General features: G+C 36.3%; 1 protein-coding gene across 8 annotated transcripts in view; it reads left to right on the forward strand.

Annotated features, from left to right (window-relative positions):
• LOC150099845 (queuosine-tRNA galactosyltransferase-like) overlaps positions 1-20,272 on the forward strand; it is a 529,602-nt gene that overhangs the window by 334,754 nt on the left and 174,576 nt on the right. For all 8 annotated transcript variants that reach the window (XM_090403530.1, XM_090403531.1, XM_090403535.1 and 5 more), the window contains one exon: positions 15,373-15,468. In XM_090403530.1, coding sequence (XP_090259656.1) covers positions 15,373-15,468 — 96 coding nt within the window. The remainder of the gene's footprint in view (positions 1-15,372; positions 15,469-20,272) is intronic.

Below are 20,272 nucleotides of genomic sequence, written 5' to 3' on the forward strand. Positions count from 1 at the left end.
CAATGTTAAATGCCCCAACCATTCCAGATGCCTAATGTACAATATACCCTATATCCTTTTGCCAGGAAGAGATCAGAAAAACACTGTCCAAATTAGACACGAAAAAGTCTCCTGACCCTGATGACATTTCTCCATTTGTCCTGAGAGTTTGTGCACCAGAACGGACTCCTATCCTATGTCGCCTATACGTACTCTCTTACTCCACTGGTATCTATCCCACAACCTGGAAACTGGCCTATATTCAACCCATTCCCAAGAAGGGTGGCAAGTCACTGCCATTCAACTACCGTCCTATCTCGCTTACCTCAGTCCTGTCTAAAGTAATGGAAAAAATCATCAGTTCCCAACTCCACACTACCTTGAAGGCACCCACCTAATAAACGACTGCCAGTATTGATTCCATCGGTGCTAATCAACAGGAGATCTGCCCACATATGTCACCCATCTCTGGACAAATGCCATGGAGAAGTTTGGCGAATCTCAAGTGGTTGCACTTGATATCTCCAAAGCTTTTGACCAGGTCTGGCATAAAGACTTACTAAACAAATTACCATCATTTGATCTGTCTCAGGACTTTTGCAGTAGATTGCCAGCTTTCTGGTGGATAATGGTGGATAAGGAACCATCCACCATTACACTGTGTGTAATGGTGGATGGTTCCTTATCCTCTAACCGTTCAACTAATGCCTAGGTTCCACAAGGTTCTGTCTTCTCACCAGCCCTCTTCTGCTATATATCAATGACCTACTTCACTTGACCTTCAACTCAATACACAGTTTTGGGTTGGAGGTCAAATAACCTCATCAATTTCGATGCTAATAAAACCCAGCTCTGTCCTATTTCTCATAAAAAATAACTATTTTTTATGAGAAATAGGACAGAGAATTTTCAGAGAAATTTCCCCAGTATTCCTTTTGACGATACCCAAATTTCCAGTATTATCTTTGACAACACCCAAATTTCTAGACAATTTGAGATTTTTCTTCTTGGAATTACCCTGACATCAAGCTTCTCCTGTCATAAACACATCACAACCATTGCATCTGCAGCTTCAAAAAAAACTAGGATTTCTCTTTTGCTCAAGACATTACTTTACCTCTAAACAGCTGTTAACATTATGCAAAACACAAATCCGCCCAGCTATTGAGTACTGCTCTCTCACATATGGGGTGGGGACGCTGCTCCCTAAAAATGCTAAAAACTCGATACAGAGGAGCGCAGTTACACTTATTAATGACCCATGTCTTACCAGCTCACTTCCCCCCTTCACTTTCTCACAGACATTTGGTTTCTGCAATATGTATATTCTACAAATATTTCCATGGGAAATGCTCATCTTAAATAACATCAATAATTCCCCCACTTAGTACTAAGCTTGTTGGAACACGTGCACCCTGAAACAAACAGAACAAGTTTCTTTTCCACATTCCTGCTACTGCTGTATTGTGGAACAGTCTTCCTACTGTTGTGTTTTCCAAGGAATACAATATAGAGTCTTTCAAATCAAATGTAAACAAGTTCTTCCTTTCCCAACCCATTTCCCATATACAGTACTAATGTACTATAGGTTGATCAACCAACCTTTTGTGTATGGGCTCAACATAAAAAATATAAAAAAAAAGTTGTACTGTAAAGGAATATTGGATAGCAGCTGTTGTTGTTTTAACAACAGTAACATTGAGTGAAGGAATGATGTTTGCCAATTCAGTGGAACAGTGACCAAAAGTACCTGTAGAAGAGACACCAAGCTGAAACATTGCATCTGTGAGATAGAGATTGAAGCGAACCCATCAGGGAAGGGTTATCTATGATCCAAATTGCTCTCCTCTGGTTAGCATCAAGAAGTTATAAAGAGGTTTCAGGTGCATCACCCCAGATGTGTGTACAGTATTCTAAGGATGGGTGGATTTGGTATTTTTATAGGATTATTAGTAGCTGGGTGGGTGTAAAATAGCTTCTTGACCAGTAAAGAATGCCTAGTATTTTAAAAGATGAGGAAGCTATTGATGTGATGTGTTGGCACCAAGAGAGTTGGAGGTAAATGTCAGTTCAAGAAGAGAGTATTCATCCTGTCTGGTAATGTGTGTGTTACTGAGGATTAGGGAAGGTGAGCTGTTGATCCCTTATGCAAGAGAAAAGGCAGGACTGTTTTGGCAGCATTAAAGGTGACTAGGTTATCCTTGCTGCACTGAAGGATGGTATGGAGATCAGTATTTAACCACCCAACCAGCCAAGACGTATATATACGTCCAGGTTACCATGGATGTGAAGTGCATATTAAAACTGTAATACCATTGATGTTACATTGAAATATATGATGGTTACGAAGTGTAGAGGAGTGATGTATTTTATCCATATTGACGGCCATGTGGTTAAAGCACTGGTTGCAGATGATCTTGATGTAAAAGATGTCTGGGAATTACATGGTTTGTCAAAGGAGTGGGATGAGTGTTAAGTGCGATCATTGACACAGCTATGGATAGGATTTGCAGTGATTGAGAGTGAGTCATTTATCTATAAAAGAAAGAGGGTAGATGAGAGAATGGAGCACTGAGATACCCCTGCATTGGTGACATAACTTGAAGAGAAGGTGTCCACCATGACACTCAGTGAATGACCAGAGAGAGAGCTGGTTATCCAGTTAGAGAGTGTGGCATGTTGACCAAAGGAAAGCAGTTTGCAAAGTAGGTTTTGATGCCAAATATAAGCTTTGGAAATGTCAAGTGCAATACCACACGTTTCTCTGAACCTTTCCATTGCAAGTATCCACTGGTGAGTGATGTAGGCTTAAAATATCAGCCGTGGATCTGGATCGGCAGAATCCATACTGGTGGTCTCTGATTAACTGGTGAGCTTCTAGATTGTGAAGAATTTACTATCCTATTCAATATTTTTTTGCTTGAGAGACTAGATTCTGCATTTGTTGTTCATTCTCATACTCATTTGCCTCATGGGTGCATCTCCAAGCACTTTGTCTGCACCACCCTAATTTCTTTAGTTTTCATGACTTTATGCTTCCACACTCTCAATGAACAAAGCTCTCTCTAAACACCTAACTCCGAATCCATTTAAGTGCAGTCCATTAGCATTGTACAAATCTCTATGTCCATGAAACTCAGGCCATAGGTCCACAAATTCTACATCATTCCTTCTGCACGAAATTTATATTGATTATTAGCTATCATTCCCTCCTTGTCAGTTTGCCTCTGTTAATTTCACATATGTATGTGAAATGTTTTGAGTGCTGAGCATAAGGCACCAATAAAATAAAAATAAAAAAGTATCGGTTATTTGAAAAATGTGAATACAACTGATAATGAAAAAATCAGTACTGAAGAGGAGATGAATTATGCAAATTATGAATTAAAAATATAATAAAATTAGTTTAATCCTTTATCCAAATGTGAGCAAACAAAGTTTGCGCCTGAAAGTATCTTCAGGACTGGGTTAAGGTGGTACAACACCAGGGCAATTCATTGCAAAGGTGGAGCAAGCTACCAACACTCCTATCTCAGTATCTCCTATAATGCAAAACACATCTCCTTGTGGATATGTCTAATGTTATGCATTAAGGGATTGCTATAAATCCCTTAATGCTATAAATAAAATGTTATGCATTTTATTATACTCTAACCAAGTGAAAAATAAACTTTCAACATCTTTCTCTAAATCCAGAGTAATTTATTAAAAAAAGGGTGGCACACCATTTGGCAACTCCTATAGGTAGAGATGACCTGCTAATGCTTCTGCCTGGTATCTCTACTTGGGCCTGGCTCCCACTGAAGACCCAGTCTTTTTAGCGACCAGCTACAGAACCTCTGTGACAGATGGACAAACACCAACTGGGACTGGGAAAACTGGCTGAGCTTCAAGTGGCAGGCTAGGGAACTGTTCCAAAAATGCGGGTGCGAAAGGGCCTACCAACAACGCAAACGGCTGAGGGATCTCTACAGGGAACTCGGCTGGTACCGGACAAACGAACGGAGCGGAGTTCCCTGCGGATATCTTATCAGGCAAGTAGAAATAGAGCTGCAGCAAGAGTGGCAGAGTAGAGTCGAGGACCTCGATTTTTGAATGAGACTCTATCTCAGAAATTTGGAAACACCTTCTGCCGCATTCTACAACCAACAACAGGTGGTGGCTAATGACGAGAAAACGATTTACCGGATCGAAGAGAAGGGCCAGATTCTACACTCAACCCACGAAATACTCCGTCACTTTCATCAGCAGTATATCGGCATCTTCTCTGACCAGCAGGGCACAGATGACTTCAGTGAGTGGGACGCAACACGTTTTCCCGATCATCTTAGTGCCCTGCATGACAGGCCGATAACTGCAGCCGAAATAAAGGCTACGTGCAAAATGATGAAAACAAAGAAGACCCCAGGGCCAAACGGACTGGGGATAGAATTCTATAGATCTATCTGGGAATTTGCAGTGGCAGCATTAATAAACATCTTTAACGAATTCCTCACTTCGGGAAACATCCCCGAGGAATTCGTTAAGAGCTATACCATATTTATCCCCAAGAAAGACCGAGATCGGACTTTGTCGAATAACTGGCGTCCAATCTCCTTAACCAATTTAGACTATAAGATCTTTGCAAAAATTATCTGCACACGCCTTAAGGACGGTATCGAAAATATAATAACAAGCTCACAGGTCTACGGGATTCCCAGTAGATCTATGGAACTCAATCTCTTCTTGTTAAGAGACTTGATCAGACTGGCTAAGGAAAAAAAATACCCCCTGGCACTTCTCTCCACCGACCTGGAGAAAGCGTTTGACAGCGTCAACCACAGGTACTTGCAGAACATCCTCCAAAAAACAGGCGTGGGCCCGAGACTTCGGCATACAATTAAAAACATGTACGCGGAAGCCACGACCCAACTATCTATTAATGGGTTTCTGACAGAACCAATCCGCATAAAGAGAGGGGTTAGGCAAGGCTGCCTGCTAAGCCCCCTCCTCTTCTCCCTAGTATTAGAACCCCTAATCAAAAGAATTGATAACACCCCCGCAATTAATGGTATTCCACTGCCCCAAGTCTCCAGACAATGCAAAATAGTAGCATATGCGGACGATGTAATGGCCACACTCAGAGATTCTGAGTCCATCTATATCTATCTGCACATGCTGCAAAAGTTCAGCATAGTCAGTGGTCTTCGCGTTAACGCACAAAAAACTAAAATCAAAAGTGTTGGAAATTTCCATAGCACTGGACTTCCCTACGGTTTAACGCTACAGACACAGCCCATAACAATGCTAGGCGTGCCTTTTTCAGACACCCTAGCACTACCAATCCAAAAATTGCAGGAGACAAGCAGGGACAGGATAAAGCTGTTCAAACCAACCTTTTTCTCCTTTTATGGCAGAGCGACAGTAATAAGAACAATCATCACCCCAATGCTGATGCACACTGTCAACATCACAGGCATCACACTGTCACAAGAAAATAAATTATCAAAAGAACTCATTGATTTCTTCTGGAATGGGAGAAAACACGAAGTAAAGAAAGAATACCTACAACTCAAACAGGAAGAAGGGGGTTACGCTCTGCCCGATCACAAAAGCTTGCTACAAGCAAACACATTCAAAACTGTACGGAAGGCCTTAAGCTCCAACCACATTTCTGGCCTGCTAATTAGATACTTTATAGGACTTTTCCTCCCCCTCTTTGAGATCACGGACTATGCTGGACCCCGCTCAAGGGGGGTGCCCAAGTGGTACCGTACATTAGTTAAATCGATCACAACACTCAGAGACAGAGGAATAGCAATCCTCACACACAAACCCAAAGCAGTATACTGGGATTTCTTCCAACTTTCCAGGCATGATACACCCAATCTCAGGACAAATAATGAAATTCTCTTCAGAAATATCAAAAACAGCTGGGGACAGCCTTTTCATCGAGATCTAGCCTGGAGAATAGCCTACGGGCGGCTCCCGGTGAAACAGGTGAAATCCCGGTATGTACCTAGCCCGTGTGACCCCTTTTGCGATGTCTGCCGGGACGTGGAAATGGCGGACCATTTCTTTTATTTTTGCCCACCAGTCCAAAGCATTTGGCGGAGACTCAGCACAGCATTGGGAATCCCCATGCTGACAGTACAAGAGGTCGTGCGGCTACAATCCCCCCCACACACACATACCAGTCCAAAAAACCCAAAAGTTCGCTATCTTCCTAATCAACGTGTTAAAATATCACATTTGGAAGGTACGGAAAAAATCCCAGGTACGAGACGCAAATTTAATGTATGCAAGAATAAGGAAAGGTTTCTTTTTCTACCTACCCAAATTTCTTGCACAAGAAAGGCACTTACTAGGAGATTTTAAATTTGTGAATCAATACTGTAAACCACCAACAATATGCTTTCTTATACAGGGACGCATCAAGCCCTGTATATCTCTTTAGAACCCACAAAACCCCACCAAACCCCCCTAGGAAAAAGAATAACCACTCTGTCTTCCCTAGCCACAAAGCTTTCGCTGGCACGGTTTCTTTTACTCCAAATAAGGGGGGGGGTAGAGCTGAGAACCCGGGCTGCAAAGGCTTACAGCGAGCGGCATCTCCCAGACCAGTCTCTACCCCATTCTAAGTCCCAATGGTACCAGGTCTATAAGTCCCTATTCATTTCAACTCACCGGACCTTAAGTCCTGTTATTTTATTATTTGAATTTTTTTAATTTAAATAATAAAATTTATATTTTAAATGTATTCAAAAAAAAAAAAAAAAATTCATTTTTTTTTATTTTTTCTCTCCGGACCTTAAGTTCGACCTCTATGATCAATTCATATATTTAGCACGGACCATAAGTCCTCAGTTTCTCAATAACAGCAGTAAAATTTAATTACCCGGAATACAAATAAGGATATTATATTTAGTAACACAAAAAGATCCTCTAAGAAAATTATTAATTTGGATAAAATCATATGCGAACCCTAGACAAAAGTCTATGTTTAACCTTTTATTTTTCTGAATAGATAAATGGAGATTATGTGTTACAGACCAATTAGCCTAATACGGCTAAACAGGTTGACTGAGGCCTCTTTTACCTCCTACTATCCTACTCTATCTTACATCATACTCCTCTCTTACTGTCTGCTGACCCTCAGCACGCTTTATTCTCCAAAGGCCAATGATGAGAGACATGAACTCCCATTCTACCTCAATAAAGATCAAAACTAGTCTGGGTAGTGGCCCTTCCCTTAATGCATAACATTAGACATATCCGCAAGATGTGTTTTGCATTATAGGAGATACTGAGATAGGAGTGTTGGTAGCTTGCTCCACCTTTGCAACGAGTTGCCCTGGTGTTGTACGACCTTAACCCGGTCCTGAAGATACTTTCAGGTGCAAACTTTGTTTGCTCACACTTGGATAAAGGATTAAACTAATTTTATTATACTCTAACCAAGTGAAAAATAAACTTTCAATATGAATTAAAAAGAACTGAAAATAATAATTAAAAAACCTCTATGTACATGGTAAGTCAGCAACTTAATGGGTATTGATTTTTTTGTTATTGCTTTTATTCATGTTTTTCATGCCTATCAGATATGCATTTCTACACTGTTATCAGCACCTTATTATTATACAGGCATCACTATGAATTCAGAAGACTCGTCGTGGGAGATCCAGTATTCACATGATACCTATCATTACTTCTTAAACTCATTCACTGATGAAGCACTTATAACCCCCTCTAACTATTCCACTCATTCACCACCCTACAAGCTAAAAATCTTGTCCTAACCTTTGGTAATTTCCATTGGTTGATCCCTTTGTGTCATCTCTTCCAGTCATCTACTTAGTCTACAGTGTCAATTCTATAAAACTCGTTCAATAACTTATATATTTCTATCATATCTCTTCTTTTTTGCCTCTCAGTTTGTTTTTGAAGCTCATATACCATCATTCTGTTCTCATAGACAGCATTCCACAGATCTGCCATAATCTTTGTCACTCAGCTCTTGATCATCTCCACCACTTCTTCATCTCCATGGAATCTGGGTGTCCAGATACATGCATAGTAGTCCAGATATGGTCTTATATAGGGAACAGTAATATCTCTATCCTTGTTTGTTATTCAATTAACCACATAATTTGATGTGCTGTTTTGGTTATCTTCGCCCTCTAAACTTCAACTCCTGTCCTCAATCGCTCCCCAAGTCCCTCACCTCATCAGTTTCCTGCAGTTCAATTCCATCAATATAGTACACTGATTGTGATTTCTTCCCAAAGTGTATCTTACACTTAGTTACATTAAACTAGCAGTCATTTACCTCAACTTATATTGCTATTTTAAGTCTTCCTGCAGGATCTCTACATCACCTTTATTTACTATTTCTCTTCCTAATTTAACTTCATCACCAAACAACTTAATATTTTTTTGTGAAATCATTGTCTATCATTGATATAGAAATTAAACAACAGAGGACCAAGTGCTGAACCCTGTGCTACACTACTGGTCACTTTCCTTCTCCTGGGCTCAGCTCTTCCATAAACCACTCTTTGATATTTGTTCATCTACTCTCTAATCCAAATCCCTAGATTCATATCCATCCCTATTTGCTTCAATTTATGCAATAGAATTCCTCATGGAATCTTATCGAATGCCTTAGCAAAGTCTAGCAGTACCATTGAGTAGCCATTTTCCTTATCCAACTCCATTGTCGCTTTATCATAAAAAGTAAGCATGTTACTAAAGCAAGACCAGTCCTGAATTTTGCCTCTCACCAATTTCTTAACACTTTAACCACTGCTCCTAAGATGCTGAGTGGCCTATAATTTGCTACCTCTGTTTTGGAGTCTTCTTTATGCAGTGGGGCTATTTCCCTTCTTTCCACTCCATTGGCCCCTCCCCAGTACTGGGCTTTAATTAAACAGCTTAGTCAGAGGAGCTAATAATTCCCTTGCACCATTTTCGTAATACATGAGCTGATATGCCATCTAATCCTATGGCTGTGTTCACATTGACGTTCTGCAATATTTCAAGCACCTCCATTTCTTCAACTTCTTTCCTTCCATCAGCCAGTGTCACATCTGGCATTGTAATGTCACCACCTAGATGGTACATCCCTGCTAAATGCTTACTCAGTAATTCAACTATTTGGTTTGCTTCTGTTACCTCCCTACCATCAGCACTTTTGTAGTCATTCTTCCATAGTCATTCCTCTTTTTACTTCTCACATAGCAAAATAACTCTTTAGAATCTCTTCCAAAAAAGAGAAAGCTAGCTGATGAGTTTGGACTCATCAGCTAGCTTTCTCTTTAGAGATCATACAGATCACCTTTCTTGCCTGTGCATTGTACTGCTCAGCATGCTGATCACCTTTTTCTTTATAATCCTTGCACAACCTTTTCTTTGACTTCAACTCCTGTTTAATGATGTTATTTATCCATCTAACCTACCTGATTTATCTTTCTGACTTTGTTATACATTCTGATATTGCTTTCTTCAAACACCTTTAATTACTTCCATTCACTACAAACATCTCTACTCTCCAAATTCTTATGGCATGACTCCTGAAAGCTTGACTCCTCAGTATGTCATAATGCTCACCTTATGCTCAGCAGTGGTGCACCCAGGGAGGGGGCCAAGGGGCCTTGGCCCCCTGAAAAAGAAAAAGTTAAAAAAATTAGAAAATTTTCCAAAATACTTTTCCTAATTAAAATTCATTTTTTATTTATGTTGTGTCATATATTCTAGTTCTATATTACTTATGAATTAGGGGTCACATAAGGTGAGAGAACCCTATAGCAGTGTTTTTCAACCTATGGTCCATGGACCACAAGTGGTCTGCGATGATGGGACAGGTGGTCCACAGGCATACTTAAATTAACCAAATAAATCTATATATTTTAATTATCCAAACAAATTAAAATTGAATAAGTAAGTAAAAATTATTAAAATAAAATTTTTTTACTAAGATAATAAGCCGAAAGGCTATTTTACCGGCGAATTTGTTAATACCATCCCCTTTTCAAATAAAAAATTTTTATTTTAATAAATAATAAAGAGGGGTGAAGTGAAAAACAATATGGTTTTATTACTTCCACCTTCCCTTGCTGTTTTGTCAGATTTGAAGTGAACATGTGTTGTCCACATGACCACGTTTCAACCAATTGCTTGCTGTTTAATGATTTTTATTGTTGAAGGTTTTCCTCCTTCAACCAAGGCTCAGTATATCTTCAGAAGTGCTAAGTAATACTTAGACAAAATGTGTTGTGAGTTATTTCCAGTATTTATATATTTTTCGGAAATCGTGCAAAAAGCAAGCTGACAACTGAGTTGAAATGCTCTCTTCAACCGAATTCCAGTAATATGTGAAACTGCCACAAGAGCATTCACTATATATATATATATATCTTAGTTTTAACACGTTTATGAATTTAACACTTTCAGTTGAATTTTATTGCTGCCGAGCGAACTCGCAATGTAATTAATAACAATAGTTTTTAGTTAGATACTGTGTTTGCCGGTGCGACATATGGTTTTGCTTGAGTCTATATGTACAGCATAGTTTCTGTATGAGGGGACATGTGATTTATTAATTAGTGTTGTTTTTATCCTAGTTGTCTCTAATTGCACTATTTGTTGAGAAATATATTACACAGACTGCTTATACCTTATTCACTGACATAATAAAAGTACTTGTTTTTCTCCTCTGCAATATAGTGGCTATTGGGGGAGGGCGTGTTGTTTACTGCTGGAGCAAGTTGCTATCACCATGCTCTGAATGTGTTTCAGCTTTTTCATTTCCAAGGTTTATGTGAAACTTTTTAATTTATTTTTTCGAAAAGTAAAATCAGGGGTGAGAGTTATACGCAAGTAAGTATAGTACGCCCACAGATTCGAGACCCTTCGACACTTCTGCGCATGTCACAAAAAAGAAAATCCATTCTGATAATAGGGTAATCAATCTGTCTTCTGGGATGAGTTGTTTATTATTACGTCTGAAAATTAACTTCTCTTTTATGATCATTGTAGTTTTTAAAGTGGTAACTATTTTGCTTGCATAACAGTTGGGAAATTTTATCTATAAAGATCATGATTTCGCGTGTTATGGTTTTGGAAACATTTTTCGAATAACGTTTTATAAGAAATTTCTGTGATTTCATGATCCATTTCAGGCTTGCAGTCACGAGAACGACCTTTCGTTATCGAAAAAAGAGCAGCTAATTAAGCTTTCAAGTGACAGTGGGCTTAAAATGCAATTCCGGGATCGTGGTTTGGCTCGATTCTGGATCTCGCTGTTGGATCCTATTTCGTCTTAACCCATACTTTGGATCCGACATTTTGTCACTATGATGTTCTTAAACAAAAAATAAGTTGCTAGTTGATTTCTAATCCAAACATAGAGAAAATTTGTATTTATTGACTGTGCCACTCTATATCTAAATTAGTCCAAGAATTGAAGTAAAACCAACTCTCAACTATTTCCCCTTAATATGTTATATGTATACAGGCCGAGTTTATTTAACTTATTTAATTTGCCCGCTTTGGTTCTATTATTTTATGAACGGTGTAGTAAAAGAGATTCAGGCAAAATACAACTTTAGATCAACAAAACAAACATTTAATATAGGCTTACAAATTATACACTTTAGTTTAAATCACTGAATAAGGTATTATAAACATTTTAGCTCATTTGGTAATACAGTCATACTCTCTCAGGCAACGGTTAATCTGTTGTCTGAAATACAGACTTCACAAAGTTCATTTAACTATTTAATTAAGTTCAATAACGTTCCTTAGTGATCAATTACATTAATATCTCATAGTTACTTAAGTTACAAATACAATAAAAGGGCAGTAACACTTCTTCACAAGTATACACTCTTAAATCCATACTACAGCTAATCTCTGCAAAAGTTACTGTTAATGTAGGGATATTTTAGGAAGAAACACATATCTCCGCATAGGAGTAACAACAGTTGGTTAATTCTTACCTGTTATTTTCCTTGTTGATCTACTTATATACGGACACCTTTTATAACTATTCACTTAAAACAATTAACAGCACTCATTATAACAAATCTTCTTAATAATAACTGAATAAATTAATGGTCGCAATTCACATAGTTAAAGGTTCTTGCATGGAGCAAAACACTTGTACTATCTTTGACATCACTTGACCAATTCAGTATTCTACTAATAACTCTTGAACTAAGATAACACAGTAATTCTTTAACTTGAAGTTTTATGCACAATTGCCTATACTTCTGGCATTTAATTAATCTTTTAGGCACTATATCTCTTAACACAGCTATCGTTTAAATTCAACCTTGCTGCCTCTACTTATTCTCTTAGTTACTCCGTGCTAAGCTTCAAGTTTACGTGTGTCCCTGAAAAGTCGGTCCTGAATTTAAATGCCAACTAAAGTATAGCTAGTCATCCAGTTGTCACCTTGCTATCTTCCATTGCTTTATATTTGTTGTTCTACAACTTATTAGCTAACTCGCTCCTCGACTAGTAAACTTTAATTAGCTACTTGAGTGACTCGCTGTTATCGCACTCTGATTCCCCGAATCAATCTCCACCGGTTCCATCCGAATGAATTGTTTTCTCTGTTCTTCGCTTATATATCCCTTCTTCCTGCCGAAATTATTCTCGTGCTCTCTTCAACTAAAATCCTTTTCAGCCCTTCAATACTATTCTGTCACGCACTGTTCTAAACTCGTGCTAGCTATCTTACATACGTCTCCATGACAACCAAAACAAAATATAATAAAACTGAGGCATTGCATAACGTTATACAGGAACATACCGGAACAAATAAGGAATATTTACACTTCAATTAATACGCAGTTAAAAGTTGAATACAAATTCTTATAATATTAATATAGCAATAAATAAAATAAACTTAATAATATTTTAATACGGAGTCTTTTTACTATTAATATATATCCTTGATTAATTAATTAAATATTAATAGAACTTAATGGTAGTTACATGAATATTAATTTATAAACAAGTGATTTACATTAAATAGTAATTACAAGTCTAGCCCATGTGATGGAAGATCATGTTGGATTCTGAAGCAAATATTAATTACTCAAATCTCTATATATTTAGAATCCAACATCGCCTTCAGTGAGAAGTGAATTTCCCGAATTATTTGAAGAAGTCAAAAATCATCATGCAGTTTTCTACAGCCTATCCTTGCAAGAAACTATTTTCATCGCTCCTTCAAATAAAAACAAAATACAGAATTCATCTTAGTGTGTGTGTGTGCGCCAATCTTCGACTGAAGTTGTCCATTATTGAGCCAGATATCCAGCAACTCTGCAAGGTCGAGAAGCTCATCCATCTCATTAAAAGTAAATAGTAACATAATTATATCATTTTATTTATTTGTTTAATAAAAATTAAAACTTTGTTTTAATTTTTATCCACAAAATTTAATTTTTTATCTATATATCTGGCCTGATTGGCCGGCTCTCCAGCCAAAAGGCTGTGAGTTCGAATCCCACTGTGGGCATGGATGTTTGTGATTGTCTGTGAAAATACTAGTGGTAGGGGTCGGCAGTAGACAGCTTTGGTATAGATGATGATTGTAGTTGTGGTTGGTGAAGACAGAGTTATAGAGTAGGTGCCCTTCCTCGATATGTCTTTGAACTACCTGGAGATGTTATGTAACAATAATATCGACAAGCTTTATATGTTCATTGTGCATCACATAGTTTGAATTTGGCACTTGGAAATGCTACATCTGTGACAAATAAGAAATTGCATTGGCATAATTGAAAAGGTACACAATTTCTTCAATACCACTAAAAGACAGGATGTCCTTATTGTTTATAATATTATAATATTATAATATTAATATCTTTTAAGATTTATAATATCTTTATTTAGCTTGCAAAAAATATTTGCATGCATCTTACATTGTCTAAAATAATGCAAAAATCTGACAGTGACCTCTTAATTTCCCTAAATTTTGATGATGATGATGTGGCTCAATTAAATATGTTCGTGAAACACCAGATTCTTCATTTAAAGATATTTACGATGGTGCATGTATAAAAGCCAATAATTTTAAATTGACATTAAAAAGCCAACAACTTCATCAAAACAAACATTAAGGTCCAATGTTCCAGCCAATTCTGTAGAAGAGTATTTCAGGAGAACTATTTAATTCCATTTATTGACTAAATATTGACTCAACTTCATGAACGTTTCACTTGACACAGCAACATTTTGCAATATATTTTTTTCTCTTCTACTAAATGGAAAAGATGCTCCAACAGCAAGTGCAATGGAAGATTTTCATCAATTGTGTGAATTTTATGCTGATGCTTTGCCTTATACAAATCCAGCAATTTTGAACGTCGAATTCAAGTTGTGGTATAAGACATTTGAAAAACCGTTTGCAATAGCTCCATGCAAAAATGCTGTTGATGCTGTTTCAAAGTGTGACAAAATGATATATCCTAACATCTATGACTTATTAAAAATATTTGCAATGCTTCCGGTAACAACATGCATCAGTGAAAGATCATTTTCTAACTTACGCCTTTTAAAAACTTATTTAAGATCTACCATGACACAATCACGATTGAACGGACTGGCTTTGTTATATATATATACACACAGAGAGAGATTAATGTAACCACGACTGAAATCATTTAAGAGCTTTGTAAAAAGAAAAGAAAACTGGATTTTGTTCTTTAAATAAATTTTTATAATTACCTAATGAATTTTATTGAATGAATGAAATTTAATGAATTTTCGTTGAACAGATAAAAATATTTTTAATGCAAATTCATTGGAATAAAAATATTTTTATCCGTTCAACTTTATATTTAAATAGTAAAAATGAATTTTATTGAATGAATGAAATTTAATGAATTTTCGTTGAACAGATAAAAATATTTTTAATGCAAATTCATAAAAAAAATATTTTTATCCGTTCAACTCCCCCCCCCCCCCCCCCCCCCCCCGAGATTAAATCCTAAGTGCGCCACTGATGCTCAGCAGTCATAAGTATTATAACTTAGTCCTTATCACTTCTTGTATGAAGTTATTGCCATCTTTACCTTCAAAAAATTTCACACTTGTATGTCATATTAGTATCCTTTAGTTAAAAACTTCATTTAATTATATCTCTTTTGCCTAGCTGCTAAAAAAAGGAACTAGTCCATTTCCAATAACTCTGCTTTTTTTTTATGGAGCAGTAAACAAATTTAGGAGTTTCACGAAAGCTTTAAATATTTATTTTTTGCTTTCATTAACCTGGTCTGTACACAGAAAAGATAAATTAGTTCTCTAATAAATTGTATCATTCTCTGTAAATTTTCATTACATGTTATATCTAATAATAAACAGTAATTCACATATTTAGAATCATTTTTTCCCTTCCAGATCATAGGTTGCAGGTTCCATCGCTCTCCTCCAGATTCAACAGTAAGATATACAGAATGGGCAAATAATTTACTTCCATATCAACTTTATACACAGGTAAAAAAGTCATCTTGTACATGAAGTATTAATCAGTACATAAAAATAGTCTTGATCATATCATATAGAGTGGATAGACAAATATGTGCAAAATTTGATGTAATGATTTGGATCCATAAATCATATAAAGCAAAAAAAAAAAAAAAATAACCCATTAGAAGTACGATTAAAAATAAATAGTTAAATAAAGCAAATTTAATAGTTGTTGGAGTGTATTCTCTGGAACTTATTTTTCACCCATTCCATGTAATAACTGTCATAAACAATTCCAGACTAGGAATGGGAAAAATTAATAATAGAGAAAAATTTGGAGAATTAACAATACACAAAAATGGAAAGTGACTTATTTATTGCTCAGTATGTAATCATTTAAAAATAATGAATATTATTATTCTACAGGCATAGAAATATGTATAAACATACATGGTGTGCAAGAGGACTAAAATTAACAGACTTCTTTATAGCAAATGAAAAAGCAACAACCCTCTTTCTAGATGTTAAAGTTAGAAGAGGACTAGAAATAGTCTTCTTCTTCCTAACATGGAGTTTAGGCCAGGTGGACTGTTCTGGTTTCATGCCATCTCTTTTTTTGGTCTTCCGATTCTTGTTTTCCACTTATTTTATATCTGTATAATATTTTTGGTAGTCTGTTATTGTCCATTTGATTTAAATGTTTTATCCATTTTTGTTTAACTGTCTATGTAGTAATTAATTGGCTTTATATTCAGGGATTGTAAAATTTCTTCATTTGCTTTATGGTCCGACTTGGTATATCCATCTGTTTTTCTGAGAAATTTCATTTCTGCTGTTTGAATTCGTTTTTCATCTTTCCTTTTTATGGTCCATATTTTGATTCCATATAGTAGACTTGGTTTTGACAAGACATTATATAGTCTGATTCTAGTGTATTTTTCTACTAGTGTTGGCTTAAATATATTATTTATTATGCCATTTACTTTGACAAAGTTTGATATTTTATTGTATTTGCCATTTATTGTCATTTATTGCCATGTCTTTTTCTTCTTCATATGATAAATCACATTCTGAGTATTTGAAGGTATTTACTTGTTCTAATATTTTATTATCTATCACTATTTTACTTCTTATTGGGTTTTTTCCTTTGAATGCTTTTTTTTTTTTTTTGCAAATAGTAGTGTATCTAACTTCATTTGTGGAGTTATTTGTATACCAAATGGGTTATACTGTTTCCAGATTGTTATAATTTTATATATATAAATATAAAAAATAAATAGTTTGAATGACTATATACCGAGAATGAAAAAGAATAAAGTTTAATGTTAAGATACTACTAGTTTGGTTGAATGAATCAGCTTCTTCAGGTATCACAGGCAAGGAATTATATAAAATAACAGAGGCATGATAAAATTACATCAACAGATCTAGTATAAAAGACAATAGTACATTTTAAAACAGGAATGCGTGCTAGAGTTCCAATTGAAGTTGACTACGTGTGTGAGCCGTCACGAGTGCGTCAATACTGGACAGCAATGTGTGCATCAGTGGGATGAATCGAGGGATATTTCTCTAGATTTGATAATCTTTTTTTCAAGTTCATCATAACACACATAGATATTAGAAGTTTGTGGCCAGTCTATGAGGTGTTGGCAGCCTTCATCTAAGTTAATAGAGAAGAGAATGTGGCTAGAGAGAGAGCACTGGCCCTGGTCCTATTGTAGGATATGTCTCTTTGGTGTTCTTCCATACATAAAAGGATGGATTTGGGAGTCTACAAGATTCACACAAAATCTTGTAGACTACTGGATACCGAATAGGGAAATCTCAAAAAAAAAATTCAGTTGATTTTGTGTCCAAAATCAAAGACATCAAACTCAACAAATCAGATTTAATGGCAAGTTTTGATATAGTTTCTCTCTTCACGAATGTACCTACTCAAGAAGTCCTCCAACTTCTCTAGAACAAACTATCCAAGAAATTTTTTTCCCTACTCTCTCACTGTGTAAATTCAGGATACTTCAAATTTGAAAACAAGATTTACAAATAGAACTCAGGATTGACTATGGGCAGTCCACTCTCTTCGATTCTTGCTGATATATTTCTCAAGGGTTTTGAAGAAAAAGCAATTAATTCCTCAACTCTTAAACCCAAAATATGGTATCATTATATAGACGATGTATTCCTCATCTGGGAACACAGTGTCAACAACCTCAATTTTTTTCTAGACCACCTCAACAAATTTCATGAGAAAATCAATTTTACCTACGAACTGGAATCCAACGACTGTCTCCCCTTTCTGGACTTAAAACTTACGAGATGCGCTGAAAATATCAAAATCTCCATTTTTAGAAAACCCACACACACACACACAGACAGATACCTTCATACTTCTTCCCATCACTACCCTCTGCAAAAATTTGGTATTATTTCAACCCTGTCACATCGAGCTAGATCTTTACTAACAGATGAAACAGAAATTGAAAATGAACTCCATGTACTAAAAAGGACTTTTGTCAACAATGGTTTCTCTCTTAAAAAGATTGATAAATTTTTCTCTTTCCATTGCTCAACTACTATTGAAGAATCTTCTCCCCCAAGAGCTTTTATATCGTTGCCATACATCAGCTCTTTCTCCCCAAAACTGGCAAAAATTCTTAAGAAATTCAGTATTAGAACTTGCTTCACTACTTTTCCAAAACTTTGCTCCATACTAAATAGACCTAAAGTGAAACATCTCCCTATTCAGTATCCAGGAGTCTACAAGAATTTGTGTGAATGCGACAAACCATATTACGGCCAGACAACTAAATCCATTCTTTTACATATGGAAGAACACCAAAGAGACATATCCTACAATAGGACCAGGGGCAGTGCTCTCTCTAGCCAAGTTCTCTTCTCTATTAACTCGAATGAAGGTTGCCAACACCTCGTAGACTGGCCAGAAACTTCTAATATCCGTGTGTGTTATGATGAACTCGAAAGAAAGATTATCGAATCTAGAGAAATATCCCTCGATTCATCCCATATTAACAACAGCCTTAGCTACAATCTTTGTGATGCACACATTGCCACTGTTCAGTATTGGTGCACTCGTGACAGCTCACGAACGTAGTCAACTTCAATTGGAACTCTAGTATGCATTCCTGTTTTAAAATGTACTATTGTCTTTTATACTAGATCTGTGGATATAATTTTATCATGTCTCTGTTATTTTATATAATTCTTTGCCTGTGATACCGGAAGAAGTTGATTTATTCAACGAAACTAGTCGTATCTTAACATTAAACCTTATTCTTGCCTTGGTGTGGTACTACCAGGTGGTCACTTACGCCTGGATTCGCCGATAGTTCGTCGGCATGAAACTCTTAAATCATAGTTTTCGATCTTAGAGTTTCGCATACTGTCTGTAAAATAATAAGGGATTTTTATCCCCTTAATTTAATTACTTTCGCCAGAAAAAAAAAACAAATAGCCGTTTGGCTTTTCATCTTAATTAAACCTTATTCTTTTTCATCTCAGTATATAGTCATTCAAACTCATTTTTTATAACATTATCTGCCGAGTATATATGAACGGTAACTGGTTACAGTAATTATTTAATAACTATTTAGAAAAAATACAAGAAAATGAAACAAAATTACATGATAACCACAGTAATAAATTTTAATGAAAGTACAGACATTTCATACTGAAAATAATAATACATCATCGGTGTGTAGAAACAACAAGCAAATCAAAGAACAGGAATACAAGGTACATACAACAATCATTTTATCAGTTAAAAATGGTTGCTGCATGCTAGAAATTAATATTAATAAAGAATATTAAAATTATTTTTGGTGTTTGTATAAATTTCCCAAACTTTTGGAACAGAGAGGGAGAGAAAGATAGTCATTGTGATTCAGGTTAGGCCAACATAAAAAGGGCTTCACAACTTTCTTTGAAAAGGCATTCATATTTAAAATGCTTCCCGGGAGAAGATGAACTTCATCCCACAGAATAGTGTGTCTAGTGTCAATGCTATGCCATGCCAGACCATTCTGTTGAGTTTTCACATACTCAATGTGATACTGATGTTCATTCATTCTTTTTTCTACAGTATGGCTTGTCTTCCCAAAGTATGCCAATTTACATTCATAAGGGATCTCATAAACCCAACTGAAGATAGAGGCAGCAGTTTGACTTTTGAAAATGGTAACAAAAGAGAAATTTTGTTGTGATAATCGATAATAAATGTGAAAGAAATTCATGAATACAGAAACAGACTATACAGGTAAGCTTACTTCTTTATTGTTAGATCAGTCTACCTACCTCCCAATTTAATATGATCCCACCAGCTCCCAAATCAGAAGCCTCCAAAGGCTCCTTAAAAAATACGAGGCCAAGAAGTAACCTGTGGAAGTTACTAACAAACTAAAGCCTTTTAACTCTAGACCCCCCCCCCTCCCCCGAATATATGGACTACCAAAAATCCATAAACAAAATGTGCCATTAGATCCCATTGTGGATGGCATTGATTCCCCACATACAAATTAGCTAAACATTTAGCCAAAGCACTCACACACTACACTGGCAACACACCATCACACATAGAAAACTCAGCCCACTTCAGAGCCAGTATAGAAAACATCACTCCAACACACTGACACATTGATGTCTCCTCCCTATTCACGAATGTCCCACTCAAAGATACCTTAGAGCTCATCCAAGCCAAATTTCCTCTCAGTATCTCAGCCCTATTTCCGTTCACAATGAACTCAGGCTATTTTGTTTGGCATGGAAAATTCTACAAACAGATAGTGGGGACAGCCATGGGTTCACCACTCTC

Source organism: Typopeltis vanoorti, chromosome 14, assembly GCF_054136105.1.
Source record: "Typopeltis vanoorti isolate ZY-2024b chromosome 14, IOZ_Tvanoo_1.0, whole genome shotgun sequence".
In the NCBI taxonomy this organism is placed as follows: Eukaryota; Metazoa; Arthropoda; class Arachnida; order Uropygi; family Thelyphonidae; genus Typopeltis; species Typopeltis vanoorti.